The sequence below is a fragment of the Vombatus ursinus genome, unplaced genomic scaffold (genome assembly GCF_900497805.2).
Source record: "Vombatus ursinus unplaced genomic scaffold, bare-nosed wombat genome assembly UNPS02009975.1, whole genome shotgun sequence".
Classification (NCBI taxonomy): Eukaryota; Metazoa; Chordata; class Mammalia; order Diprotodontia; family Vombatidae; genus Vombatus; species Vombatus ursinus.
The window spans coordinates 4,143,863-4,157,110 of NW_020949753.1; the positions used below are offsets into that span (position 1 = coordinate 4,143,863).

A 13,248-nucleotide genomic window follows, 5' to 3' on the forward strand; every position below is an offset into this window, starting at 1 on the left:
GGCTGATCCAATCTTATTATTTTGCTTATCAGCTTGTCAAATTGGATCAGCTATTTGTGTAAACCATTCCCCAACACTCGATTACGATAATGAAGCTAATCAACTCATTGTGTGGCTTTAAACCAGGGTACACTCAATTTTTTTGAATACTTTTAATTTTTGAAAAGTAAAAATTTTCTAATTTTCAGATTGTTGGGCAAAGAAGGAAATGTGATGCTGTGGAAAGAACACCAGATTTGTAGGACATCGATAAGCTAGATAGCATCTGAATATGAACAATCAGAACAGTGAAGATCTCACATTTAAGGATATAAGAAATGAACTGAGGACGCTTCTCCCAGAGAAGATAAAACTTGGGGAAGAAATGATATCTGTCTTCAAATGTTAGAAAAGGGTTTACACGTGCTTATTTCACCTAGAAGGTAGAATAATGGCTTAGAAGTTAAAAAGATGCAAATTTAAGTTTGATATTAGGAAAAACTCCCTCAGGATCAGAGTTACCCAAAAGCAGAAAGGGGTTCCTCTTAAGGTAGTATATTTTCCCTCATCTTCAGCAAAGGCGACATGATTGCTAGTTAGGGTAGGATATAGAGGGAATTTTTGTTCACGTGTGTTGGGCTAGATGGCCTGAGGTCCCTTAGCAGATTCTGTGATTCTATCAATATTATATTTTTCATGCAGTTATTTCTCTCTGATGTGTTTAATTGAGAATCTCCTTTAAAAAAAACTTTTAATTATGATGTTCTAATATACTAATAGTTTTAAAAAATCATTCTATTAGGCAGCCCTCAATATTTGCTAGCCCTTCTTGAATCAGCACCGCTTTTCAGATGGTCTCTATATCACATTATTGAGCAATCCAACTGTAGTGCAAGATCATCCCCTTTTCTATTGACTTAGCATCAAATCCCACCATAAATTAACCTTAATTCCTTTTCTGGACTATGTGCTTCACATACATTTTTCAAATCTCTAAAAATCTTACTTCTTTTCAAGGAAACTTCCATTCCAGCAGGCCGCTGAAGACAATATCTGCAGAACACCACTGCTTAAAGTGAAAAAAAGTAAAAGGTGTTAGTTATTGTAACTACTCTGTGGACATGAATGATCAGTAATAGATACTTAGTTCATATTTTTCCTCTCAGCAGCTTCAGTTTTCATTCACCTGCTCAAAGATCCATAAAATTAACAGATAAATATTCTAATGATATTTTGGTGATGCTATATGACCATGAACCATGGAACACCACAAAGTCTAAAAAACACAAATTTCTTATGATCTAAAGGGCAGAGAAGAAACATATAGTGGGTATAAGTTGGCTATACCACATTACCAACTGTGGAGTAGAAGTAATTATAAAGGGAAGCATGTGAAAAGTAATTGGGCCAGCCAAGTAGTGGATGGGTGACAGCCAGCACTGAATAATGTTAAATGACTTAGGGGGAAGACTCCAGAATATTCTTTCTATTTTGGTAATAAATTAGTGTGAAAAACCATTTCCTAAAAAGTAAGATTTCCTCATTCTTATCACCTTGAAATAAATACTAAATAAGGAAATAACAAATGTGCTCTGAAAAAGTAATGAAAAGATAGAAACATGTACTTGATTGAATTGGAGTTGCTATGCTCTGATAGTTTTTGTCTCCAAATAGCTATAGTTTCATCATTTATTAAACTGGTATATTGTGCTTGATTCATAATCCTGAAGTCATCTGCAGGCGAGGAATTCTGTAATACATATAAGATAACAAGAAATGACACATTATATTTTTGCGTTCTTTTTCTTTCTCCCTCTTTCTTCTGTCATTTGCATTTAGCACACTCACATTTTTCCATCCCCTTTGCTTTACTGACACAATCAGGGATTCTCCTTTACGTCCCTGACTATTTCAGTAATTGTGATTGTCCCTCCTTCCACCAAAATAAAGGAAGTCACTACATAATAAGAAAGAAAACTTGTGGATTCCGTGGACACAAACCGTTAATCTCAACCATTCAGAGATGAGTTTGCTACAAGAAACTGGGTTCAACAAGGGAGAAGGGGATGCAGAGAGTATATGAGTAATATTTTTCAAAATACCAAACAATGCCAGATGCTATGTTTTCCCTATTCAGGGAAATTAATAAAAGTCAAAAGGCAGATCATTTCCTAATTTATTTGTCTCTTCCTTGTCCAACAAATCTCAAACTCCTTGACTTCTCTGGAGCTTTGGACACTGTCAGTCAACACCTGGCTTTCTCTCTGACTGGTCACCCTTCTCCTACATTGTTTAAATATGAATGTACCCGAGGGCCACCTTCTTCCCTTCTCCTTGACTATCTCAAACACGCCCACATCTATCCATATATTTTCTAAATCTTTAAATCCAGTCCTGCTTCGTCTTACAGCTACAGACACCTATTTCCAAAAACTTGGGAGATACATTTACTTGGGTTGCCTCCTCAAAAACATCCCAAACTGAACTAATCACCTTCCCCCAAAGCCTGTCTGTCTCTCTCCAAGGGATTATCTATCATAAGCGGCAGTACCACTATCCTAACAAAATACCTAGAATTAGTCTTTTGTGGTTTTTTGTTTCTTGGTAGGATTTTGTGGTCTCCTCTTTGACTCTTAGCTCCAATAACTAATGAGGTACAAAGCCCTGTTAATTAACCAATATACTATCTCTTGCATTTGTCCCCACCAGTCCATTCCTAATCCAACCACCCCAGGTCAAGTCCTCTTCATCTCTTTCCTGAACTATTATAACAGCCTCCGAACAAGTTTTCCTATGTCTAGACTGCCCCTTCTCCAACCCATCTCTCATGCCATTGTCTGAGGACTCTTTCCAATGCACTGTCATTGATCAACCTGCTGTTCAAAAATTCCATTGCTCCCCACTCCCTACCATGTAAAGTACAAACTTCTTCTTTGCCTTTCCTACTCCACCTGCTCTATCACTGCAACCTCATTTTATGTATTCTTCTTTCCAGCCAAGCCAGACTACTCAGTCTCCATCCTTGTTCTGCTTTCTCCCATCTCTGTTCCTTTGTTCATACCCCATTATACCTGGAACAGATCTTTCCCAGATCTGTGCTTTCTGAAATGCCTTCCTTTATTTAATGCTCAATTCAGGAGACAACATTTATTTGAAGATTTCCCTGTTTATCCTAATTAAGGTGATTTCCCCCCCATCTCCAATTTCTCTTTCCCTTGATCTCTCCTTTGTACTTCTCCCATTATGTTTTGTATTACATCTATTTATGTACATGTCTTATTCTTACTATTAGATTTCAAGCTTCTTGCATTCCCAGCACCTTGAACACAATGTCATGCATAAAATTTTATTGAATTTTAACTACATATTCCATAGCTCTATAAGCAAAATGTAAAACACCACCTATTCAACATAAGAGATTTCACTGGCGTAGGCACTTCCTCCACTGATATAGATCATAGTCCTCTCCACAGCTTAGAAATCTTTCAGAATTTCTATGGTTGAAAAGTTCATCACTCCAAAGTCAACTTGATGATAAGCCTCTCCATGCTTTTTTTAAAAATTTTTTTAAATATTTTTATTTAAAGTCTTGAGTTCCAAATTCTATCTCTCTCTTCTTCCCTTCCCTCCCCCATCCCTGAGACAGTAAGCAATCAGATATAGGTTATACATGTGCAATTATGTAAAACATTTCCATATTAGTTATTTTGTACAAGAAGATGCAAATAAAAGAAAAAATGAAAGTGAAAAATGGCATGCTTCAGTCTGTACTGAAACAATATCAGTTCTTTCTTTGGAGGCGGATAGTATGTTTCCTCATTTGTCCTCTGAGATGGATCACTGTATTACTGAGAATAGCTAAGTTATTCAGTTCTTCATCAAACAATATTGTTACTGTGTACAACATTCTCCTGGTTCTGTTCACTTCACTATGCATCAGCTCATGTAAGTCTTTCCAGATTTCAGAAAAAAATCATCCTGCTTGTCATTTCTTATAGCACAATAATATTCCATTACAATCATATACCATGGCTTATTTAGCCATTCCCTAATTGATGGGAATCCCCTCAATTTCCAATTCTTAGCCATCACAAAAAGAGCTGCTATAAATATTTTTGTACAAATAGGTCCTTTTCCCTTTAAGCTTCTCTTCACTTAGCCAGGAATAACCATAGACATACAGTCATTTCACAGTAGGCCTATCCTCAAGGCCTTTCCAAATGTGTAGGACCTGCTAGAATTCATGGGCCTTTGAGAATTCAAGGTCATCTCCATATCATAATGCTGCAGTGGAATTTGATTTTAGAGAAGGTATGACCCAAGTAAAATGGAATGTGAAAAAAGAAACATTAAAGTATTCTTCCACTATCAATTCATACAGTCAATGTTGCTTTTATAATAGATATATACAAGTACATCTGAAGTTGAATTTCTCACTTTTCTCATTTCTCATGGTTGAGAATAGAATGCTTACTATCATATGGCAAAAAAAAGGTCTTACCTAACTTTTCTAACCTAAATTAACAAGAAACTACGTAGCTTTCCTATCATCTGTTTCATGGTAAACTATTTTATTGAAATGGTCAGGTATTCCTAGTTGAGAACATAAAACTGTCACAATTACTTACATATAAGAAATTAATAACCAAAAGTGTGTTTACATACATACATAGATGATAGGATTAAAACCAATACAAGATTTCACTATCTATATTGCCTCTACAGAAACCCTGCTCACACCTGCCATTCAACATACAATTTTAAAATGCTATCTAACAGAAGAAAGATGTATGCCCTAAATGCAAACATAGTCATGACCAGAGTGTCCTCATCCTTCACTTTACACCCAAATGCCATGACAGATGCCTTTGAATGAAACAAATCCAGGACCACGTTAGTACCTACTGCAACTGATATAGCGTAAAGGCCAACAACAATGGTTTCTACTAGGGAAAATATGATTGCAATTGTGTATCACTTTAATTCATGTTTATAGTAAGAAATATACTATATTTAGTCAGAAGATTTGGACGGAAATCTTAACTCTGCCCCTTACTAGTTCTGTGACTTCTATCTTCCATCTTCATAGGCTGTCCCTTCTTCCTGAGATTCTCAAACCCCCAACTCTCCTCCCTCCCTTCCACCACAGCCTACATGAGGTCTTTTCCAATCGTCCCTACTGCCGTGACTCCTCTGTAAAATTACTTTGTATTGCAAAGCCTCCTCCAACAGAATCTCAGCTCTTTGAAAGAAGGGAGTGTTTCATTTTTTTAATTGCACCAGAAAGCCTGGGCTATGTGGCAAGTCAACTCTTAGTGACTGACTGGAAGGCTAGTCACTTCACCTTTTTGGTTCCCTCATCTATAAAATGAGGAATTTGCATAAAAGAATCTCTATGGTGCCTTCTAACTCTAACACTTGGTAATTCTGTAAGTAGGGACCTGAAGCAGCAGGTGGGGGAGAATCAATTACTTGACTTAAACAAACCTTTCTCTATGTTACAAACTATATACACTTCCCTGCCCTCTCCATCTTCAAGGGAAATTGTGATTAGGTTTACTAGACTAAAACCCATCAAGATAAGGTGTTATCATATCTAAATCTTCTATCTCCCCCAATCTAATTCAACAAACATTTATTACACTCCCATTACATATAAGGCACCATACTAGGTGCTGCAATTATAAAGATGAAAAGCAACAAAGACCTGGCTTGAAGGATCTTACAGCCTAACAGAGGAAGGGTACTAAGATATGTATACAACAAGAAGGGTACAGGTCAAACATCAGATAAGTAAAGGAGAGATTCAGACAAATATCCAGCAGAGTGATCTATAACAAGTACTTCCTAAATGCTGAATCGTGATGGGTCAAAGGGAAGGGATGAAGAAAGGAGGGGAAAGAGCAATTATGTTTAGCACCCACAAAAAAGGTGGGGCACCAAGAAAGCAAAACTCAGCATAAACCTACCTCAAGCACAAGCATTATTAACAAGTTAATATTTCTTTTTTTGTTGTAGTTTGTACCAAGAATAATAAAAATTATTCTCCAACAGAATGTAAACTCCTTGATTAATTAGAAAGTTAAACATAGACTCAGTGATCAAAACAGTGTACGAGCATGTCTAGGTGAATATCTATATTAACAGTTGCAAAATGTTTCTAGAATTTTCTTTTAAAGGAAAAGGAAGCTAACCTTTCTAACATAGGGCACCTTTTTCCTTCTTATTAACATGCTATTTCTCTTCATCAGATTCACCATATGTTGCCTAATGTTCGCCATTCTTGTTATTTGTATTTGATCCTACATTTTTTCTACAACACTCATCTATTTTCTCAACTCTGTCATTTTCAAGTCACACTTGAAATTCATCAATATTAATTTCAATTAATAGTGATTAATCACTGCAGAGAACAGATTATGTGTATATAGACTAAGTGGAACGTTTATAAGAGGAATATAAACATCAAGCTTATTTTCTACATACTTGAATTGCAGGAACAGAATGGTTCACATTGGTTCACATTGTTCTGGCCAGGATCTTTGGTAACTGAATAAAGTTTTCCTTAGAGAAAAAAATGGTGATTTTTTTTTAGCCTGTAGGGATTTCATTTCTTTCTGTATTATTTCTTAATGGAACCTGATTGCAATGAAACTAGGCTTATGACAGGGAGAGCAGCAGAGGTTCCAAATTATCCCAGGAGGCTGGGCACTGGCAGTTACTCAATCTGTAGCTTTTACCCATCTGTGCCTCTCTGCCAGGCCTCTCTTTGAAATCTATGGATGTCACAAAATAATAACTATGCTAATCCATGTTAAACAAGAAACAATATAAATTTGCATCTATGTAGCATTTCAAATTACTTAACTAGAAATGGGAAAAGCAGAACTCAGACAATGCCAAAGTATTGTTCTAGTAATTAATAACTGAAATAATAGAAAAAAAATCCTTACTCAAAACTTAACTTACAAAGTCAGTGATACTTTTCTTGTACTTGTTTGTTCTAATGGGATAAGACTAACTTGACATACTGTTAGATACAAAAAGTAACATCATTTGCTTATGGAATCATCTGTGAAAGAAATATCAGCTCATAAAATAACCATACTACTAATCCCTCCCCCAAATGATAGTAGTCAATAAAAAATTTACCTCGTATTTGGAGCAAAGTACAAAAGTTTGGTCTCCTCCTGAGAAGATATGTTTAACAATGTGATATTTAAAGGAATCTGTTAAAGAAATAGCAAACACATCACCTCCTTGAATATCTGAAGACTTTCCAGAATTTGCCTTTTAACATAAAGCACTAAAATCAATAAAAACCCAACTTTTATTTCTCCTTTGGAGTCAACAGCATTAATTCAAAATCAACTGAGCATTTACTACAAAAAAATGAGTGTCCTGAGTGTCTTACTTGGAAGAAATCGAATCTTAATTCTAGAATTTTAGAACTTAGAAGGATCCTTGAAAATTACATAGTTCAATTCCCTCATTTTACAGTGGGGAAAGCTTCAATCCAGAAAGGGTTAATGTCACAAAGATGTTTGTGGAAGAGTCAGAACTACACCAATCTTCTGACTGTGGTACATGGCTCTTTCCATTCACATTCAATGAGCATGTACTAGGTTCAGATACTTATTACAAACTCTAAATCTATTCCAAACACCTCTACCTACAACCTCATCAGAACTGTACTATTAATCCTAATTCTGTACTCATCCCTAACCTGGATTCTAAAGTAATCCCTCCCAAGAGCACACAGGCAACTCACAGGGACATGTCCACATAGGAAATGATGTATAGTATCATCAGGAGGGCAAGAGTATTCAACATACAGGGGCAGCATGTTCCATGGAGCTTTCTGTCATACAATATACAAGTTAGACTCCAATACACCCTTTAAGTTACAGTCAAACATCCTAAATTGCTATCAGAGAATCATGATCACTTACACCATCGTTTTGAAATACTGCATTTTAAAATCACCAGTGTTCATATCGTAGAAGTCTAGTGCTTTAAGTAAGATCCTACAATGAGAGAACACTCCAGCAGGAAAGGAAGATAGGAAACTATTTCTAAATCTGCTTATACATTATTTTCTAACTCTTCTGTATTTTTATTTTTTTAAAGTATTTCCTTCCTTTAAGTGGACATTGTGCCATTTACCTCTTGCAAGATAATAGAAAATACTTGCACAGAATTACTTACCCTTAAGTGGATCTGTGATCTCACTGTTTTGGAAGATCCCCCCCCCAATAATGCAGATCACAGCCCATTTATACCTGCCCAGCTCATGTGACTCTTAGCCATTTCCTCCTAGAAATTTACCACAAGGGTTCGACTAAACACACTGGAGCCCTTCCTTGCTTTTTCCAGACACTGACAGAGGCTGTCCAAATATCATCCTTCATTCATGACACATGACCAGCCCATCTTCCTACCATATATTTTCCCTGATGACATCTTTACTCCCATTCTTTCAATTTCCTCTTTGCTTATATGTCACAGCCTACTGACACTCACTGCCGTGAACCACTGACCTTCATGTGAAATTCATTTATAATTATTTAGAGGCTGATGTGTTCCATGTCTCATGGTCATACAACACCAGTAGGATATTGGTAGTAGAAAGATGGGTCTTTTGTTTCTGGAAGAAGCTTTGCAGCATTATGACGGCAGTCTAGCTGGTTCTCCTCTCCCTTCTCAGTTGTGAGCCCAACTCACTGCCCATTTCTGCCAACTGTACCAGATGTACATACTAACGGATAGGCTCAAAAGTATGTCCATCCATTATGTAGGTTATGATCACATTATGTTTTTAAATCAAAGCAAAATAAAAACAAAAGTTACCAAAGAGAAAATTAGATGTTAAGCTAAACTCTTTGATGACCTTTTCTCTGTTTTGATTCTCTCTGACCTTTCTGCAGGCCTTTGACACTGCCTGCACAGGATCCATCCCCTTCTCTTCACCCACACCACCACCACTCTATTTTTTCATTTCTCACATGCACTACTACAACGGCTTCCTGACTGGTCCCCTTCCTCTTCAATCTGTCCACACAGCTGCACAGAGGCTGGGCACTGAAGCCCTCTAAAATCTGGCCCAATTTCATATGATTCCTCTTCATATACTTTATGTTCTAACCAAACTAAATAACTACTTCTTCTCAAATTCAATATGGCACCTTCTGCCTCCAGGGACTCACACAGGCTGTCCCCAGCTCTTGAATTCAATCTTTGCTTATCTCTGCCTGGCAAAACTCTTCCTTCAAGGCTCAGGTCATGAAGGTTAGTTCCTGATCCTTACAGCTGAAAGTTCTCTTTACCTCCTCAAAACTCCCTTAAGGCATTTTGTGTGAATTTCCGCTCTTTCCCAATGACATTCTAAGTTGCATTGTACTTATCATAGGATCCAAGATCTAAAATGGGGAGCGACCTCAGGGGTCATCTACTTCAACCATTTCATTTTATAGATTAAGAAACTAAGGCCGAGAGAGATGAAAAGATTTGCCAAAAGTTACACAGATAGTAAGTGACAGAGAAAAGACTTAAGCCCTGATCCTCTGATGCAAATCCAGTTCCTTCACCCTTACACCATCCAGTCTTTCATTATTTATGTACATGTCACTCTTTTCCTATAGGAAATAAACCCCATGAAGTTAAGGACTGCACTATTTTTCATTTTTGTATCCCCAATAACTAGTACAGTATTTTCTTGAACATGATTGTTGTTTAATTGTTTAGCTGTGTGCAGCTCTCCATGACCCCATCGATCATACTGACCATGGCTTTTCTTGGCAAAGATATTAGAGTGGTTTGCCATTTCCTTCTCCAGTGGATTAAGGCAAACGGAGGTTAAGTGACTTGCCCAGGGTCACACAGCTAATAAATGTCTGAGGCTACATCTGAATTCAGGTTTTCTATCCACTGAGCCACCTAGGTGCCTCCTGTCTTGAAAATAGTGGGCAATTAATGTTTGCTGAATTCAGTCAAAATTTGACAGGCAGGACTGTATTTCACATTTTCTTGTATTCTTCACAATGTCAAGCACAATACTTGCATAATAAATACTCGATAAATATTTATTATAAATGTATAATTTACATAAAAAAAGTTTACATATGCCAGAACACACATAGAGTTCTATCATAAATTTTTTTCTTTCAGAAGCTCTCAAGGTAAACAACATGCGGGTATAAAATTAATTTCATATCTTTTAAAATTATTTAATTTCAACAGAAACACTTACCAGCTCTAGATGAAAGTTGGCCATTGTGAGCAGCCCAATGACCCTTTACAGGAGATGGGCATTTAACATTACATGTATGTCCAGTTCCTAACTGGCCTCTTGCTCCACAGCCAAATGCATAGATGAGCCCCGAGGAAGGCACAAAGGCTAGAGTGTGCTGTCTAGGAGGAAAAAAAGAAAGCATCTCTTAAAGTTAACTTGAGCATGCATAGCAATACTCATAATGTACAAAAATATATCAGCACGCAATTTCTGCTTAATATTCTGCAGCTGCCTCGCCTTTTAACACTGGGTTGGAAGAAAAAGGTAAGAGCATGGAAAGGAAAACAGGTGGCAAACTCAATCCCAGGCAGAATTTCCAAGTAAAGTTTGTATTTCCTCCTAAAGGGACTAAGAAACAACAAGGCTTACAGTCTAGAGCTGTTCATTGTTAGAGGCACATAGGTTTGCCCACTCATGTGCCTCCTTCTAGGTTTCCATAAACGTGTACCCATTTTCCTCTACAAACACAGTGTGTATTGGTAGGAGAGTGTGACCCAGATTTACTGGTAGACTGTGATGTTTTTCATTATTCTTGCTTTTGCCTTCTATTAACATCTATTAACAGCATCTTCATGGGATTCTCTGCCTGCCCAAATCGCTACCTGCTATATTTTTGACAAGCCTACCCTCACGTGAAAAACCTGGTCCTAAATTGGTCCTAATGCCCTACATAATTAATACTTCAATAATAACAATATAGTTAACAACTTGGCTTATGGATAATCTCTCTCTCCTTATTGGTACTAAGACAAGATACTCTTCTAATGTTGTTTTAAAAAAATAAAAATAAAAAACCCATGCAATCACTCACCTGCCACAAGCAATCTGAGTTACTTCACTGCCCATTAACTCTAGAACCCTTCTTGGATTAACCTCATCATTCATAGAGTCATGTCCAAGCTGTCCAAAGGAACCAGCGCCAAAAGTGAACACTCCTCCACTCTAACAGAAACAAACATCACACTATTTCACACAAATGTACTTCTCAATTTGAATAGTCTCTTCTCCAACATTTTGCTGCACTCAGCACTCACAAAAGAACAGCCTAGGTAGAAATTCTATCCCCATTTGAATTTTACCCAGAATAACCCAGAGCACTATGGTCCATTAGCTCATTTGCATGTGACTATTTTTAGTGTTTTAAACATTATCACTAAAAAATTAAATATCACTAAACAAATTATATATTAACTATATATCACATCTATATCAAACATGTGTGTATAAATAAATTAAAGACACTAGGAAATTTATATAATATAATTATATATTTATAATTAATACATACTTATAATATTACATATAAATATATATTGAAGATGGGGGGAGATTATATAATATAATCATATACTTATAATTAATATATATGTATAAAATTATATATAAATATATATTGAAGACAGTGGGAAGGTTATGTAATATAATTATATATTTATAATTAACATATTTATAATATTATATATAAATATATATGTGCTGAAGACAATAGGATTATGTAATATAATTTGCACTTATAATATCATATATAACTATCTACTGAAGATAAAATGATATATTTACCATCAAGATATTTATAATATTATATACATATAAATATATATGTACTGAAGATAATAGGAAGATGATGTAAGTATTCAAAGGTTACACTTGACAAAAAGGTTAAACTGTTGAGTTTCACATCATAAGTCAGAATGGGTCACTGCTTTTTTATTTTTTTTTGTACATTTTCTTTTTTTTCTCTTTGTTTTAGGCAATTGGGGTTGAGTGACTTGCCCAGAGTCACACAGCTAGTAAGTGTCAAGTGTTTGGTCTGAGGCCAGATTTGAACTCAGGTCCTCCTGACTTCAGGGCCAGTGCTCTATCCACTGTGCCACCTAGCTGCCCTAAGAATGGGTCACTGTTTATGAGAAGGCACTAGAGACTAAAGAGAGAAGGAGAGAGAAGCCACAGGAAGAGACAGACAGAAGAAACAGAAGCAGAAGCTGAATCCCAAGAGCAGATACAAGAAGCCTGAACAGAAGTCAGAAAAGGCAGTGAGAAAAAGTGCTTCAAACTAAGAAGTCCTTATTCTCTTCAACTGCTTCACTGATGACCTCCTGATGGAGAGAGAGGAGCCGTTTTGCTGATTGGCTAGAGAAAGGCTGAGAAGTTAGCCAAGGAAGCTCTTTAAATGCTACACATAGTGAAGGAGAACTGAATCCTGATGATGGGCATAGAGCTGACTAGCTTATTGCTTTCTAATCCCATCTACAACCTGAAGCGGGGAGGGGGAATGGTTGCTCCCTACTGTCCTCAACTGTTTGAGACAGAGAAATAGAGGGTGAAAGATGGACTTTGCATCTATTTTGCTGTGAGGAGCCCTTTTTGGAAATGAGGCTTTGCTTTGTGAAAAGGTGACTGAAGAAAAAAATCTTGGATGGTCAATATTCGATGGGGTTACGCTGGTCAGACAGCCAAACTGAGGAGCTTTGCAGTTCTCCAGCTTAAAGGAACTGCCTGTCACTGAAAAAGCTCAAGTGGTTGTTTAGCATGACACTTTTTCAGGATGCTGTTAAGAATGGCAATGAGCTAAAAGAGCTTGTCACTGCTTCACTAGCTCAAGAACAGCTTTTCCTATCAAGAGAGCTAGCCATTCATGTGGTACAAATTCCTCCTAAAGGGACTAAGAAACAACAAGGCTTACAGTCCAGAGCTGATTACTGTTACAGACACATAGGTTTGCCCACTCGTGTGCCTCCTTCTAGGTTTCCATAAACGTGTACCCATTTTCCTCTACAAACACAGGGTGTATTGGTAGGAGAGTGTGACCCAGATTTACCGGTAGACTGTGATGTTTTTCATTATTCTTGCTTTTGCCTTCTATTAAGAAAAAGTCATTATGATTATTGCTGCTTTTGCCTTCTACTAAGTATAAGTTATAATTATTCTTGCTTTTGTCCTCTAGTGAGTATAAACTGTAATTTATTATTCATTTATTA

General features: G+C 36.7%; 1 protein-coding gene across 4 annotated transcripts in view; it reads right to left on the reverse strand.

The window, feature by feature from the left end:
* Positions 1 to 13,248, reverse strand: part of HERC3 (HECT and RLD domain containing E3 ubiquitin protein ligase 3) — a 107,834-nt gene that overhangs the window by 58,962 nt on the left and 35,624 nt on the right. For 2 of the 4 annotated variants that reach the window (XM_027853347.1, XM_027853345.1), the window contains exons 7-11: positions 11,082 to 11,212; positions 10,229 to 10,389; positions 7,132 to 7,208; positions 1,605 to 1,729; positions 986 to 1,048 (exon numbers count right to left, since the gene is read on the reverse strand). In XM_027853347.1, the coding sequence (XP_027709148.1) occupies positions 986 to 1,048; positions 1,605 to 1,729; positions 7,132 to 7,208; positions 10,229 to 10,389; positions 11,082 to 11,212 (557 nt within the window). Of the gene's footprint in view, positions 1 to 985; positions 1,049 to 1,604; positions 1,730 to 6,465; positions 6,544 to 7,131; positions 7,209 to 10,228; positions 10,390 to 11,081; positions 11,213 to 13,248 lie in introns of those variants that run through there. The other 2 variants (XM_027853346.1, XM_027853348.1) reach the window with 2 other exon arrangements.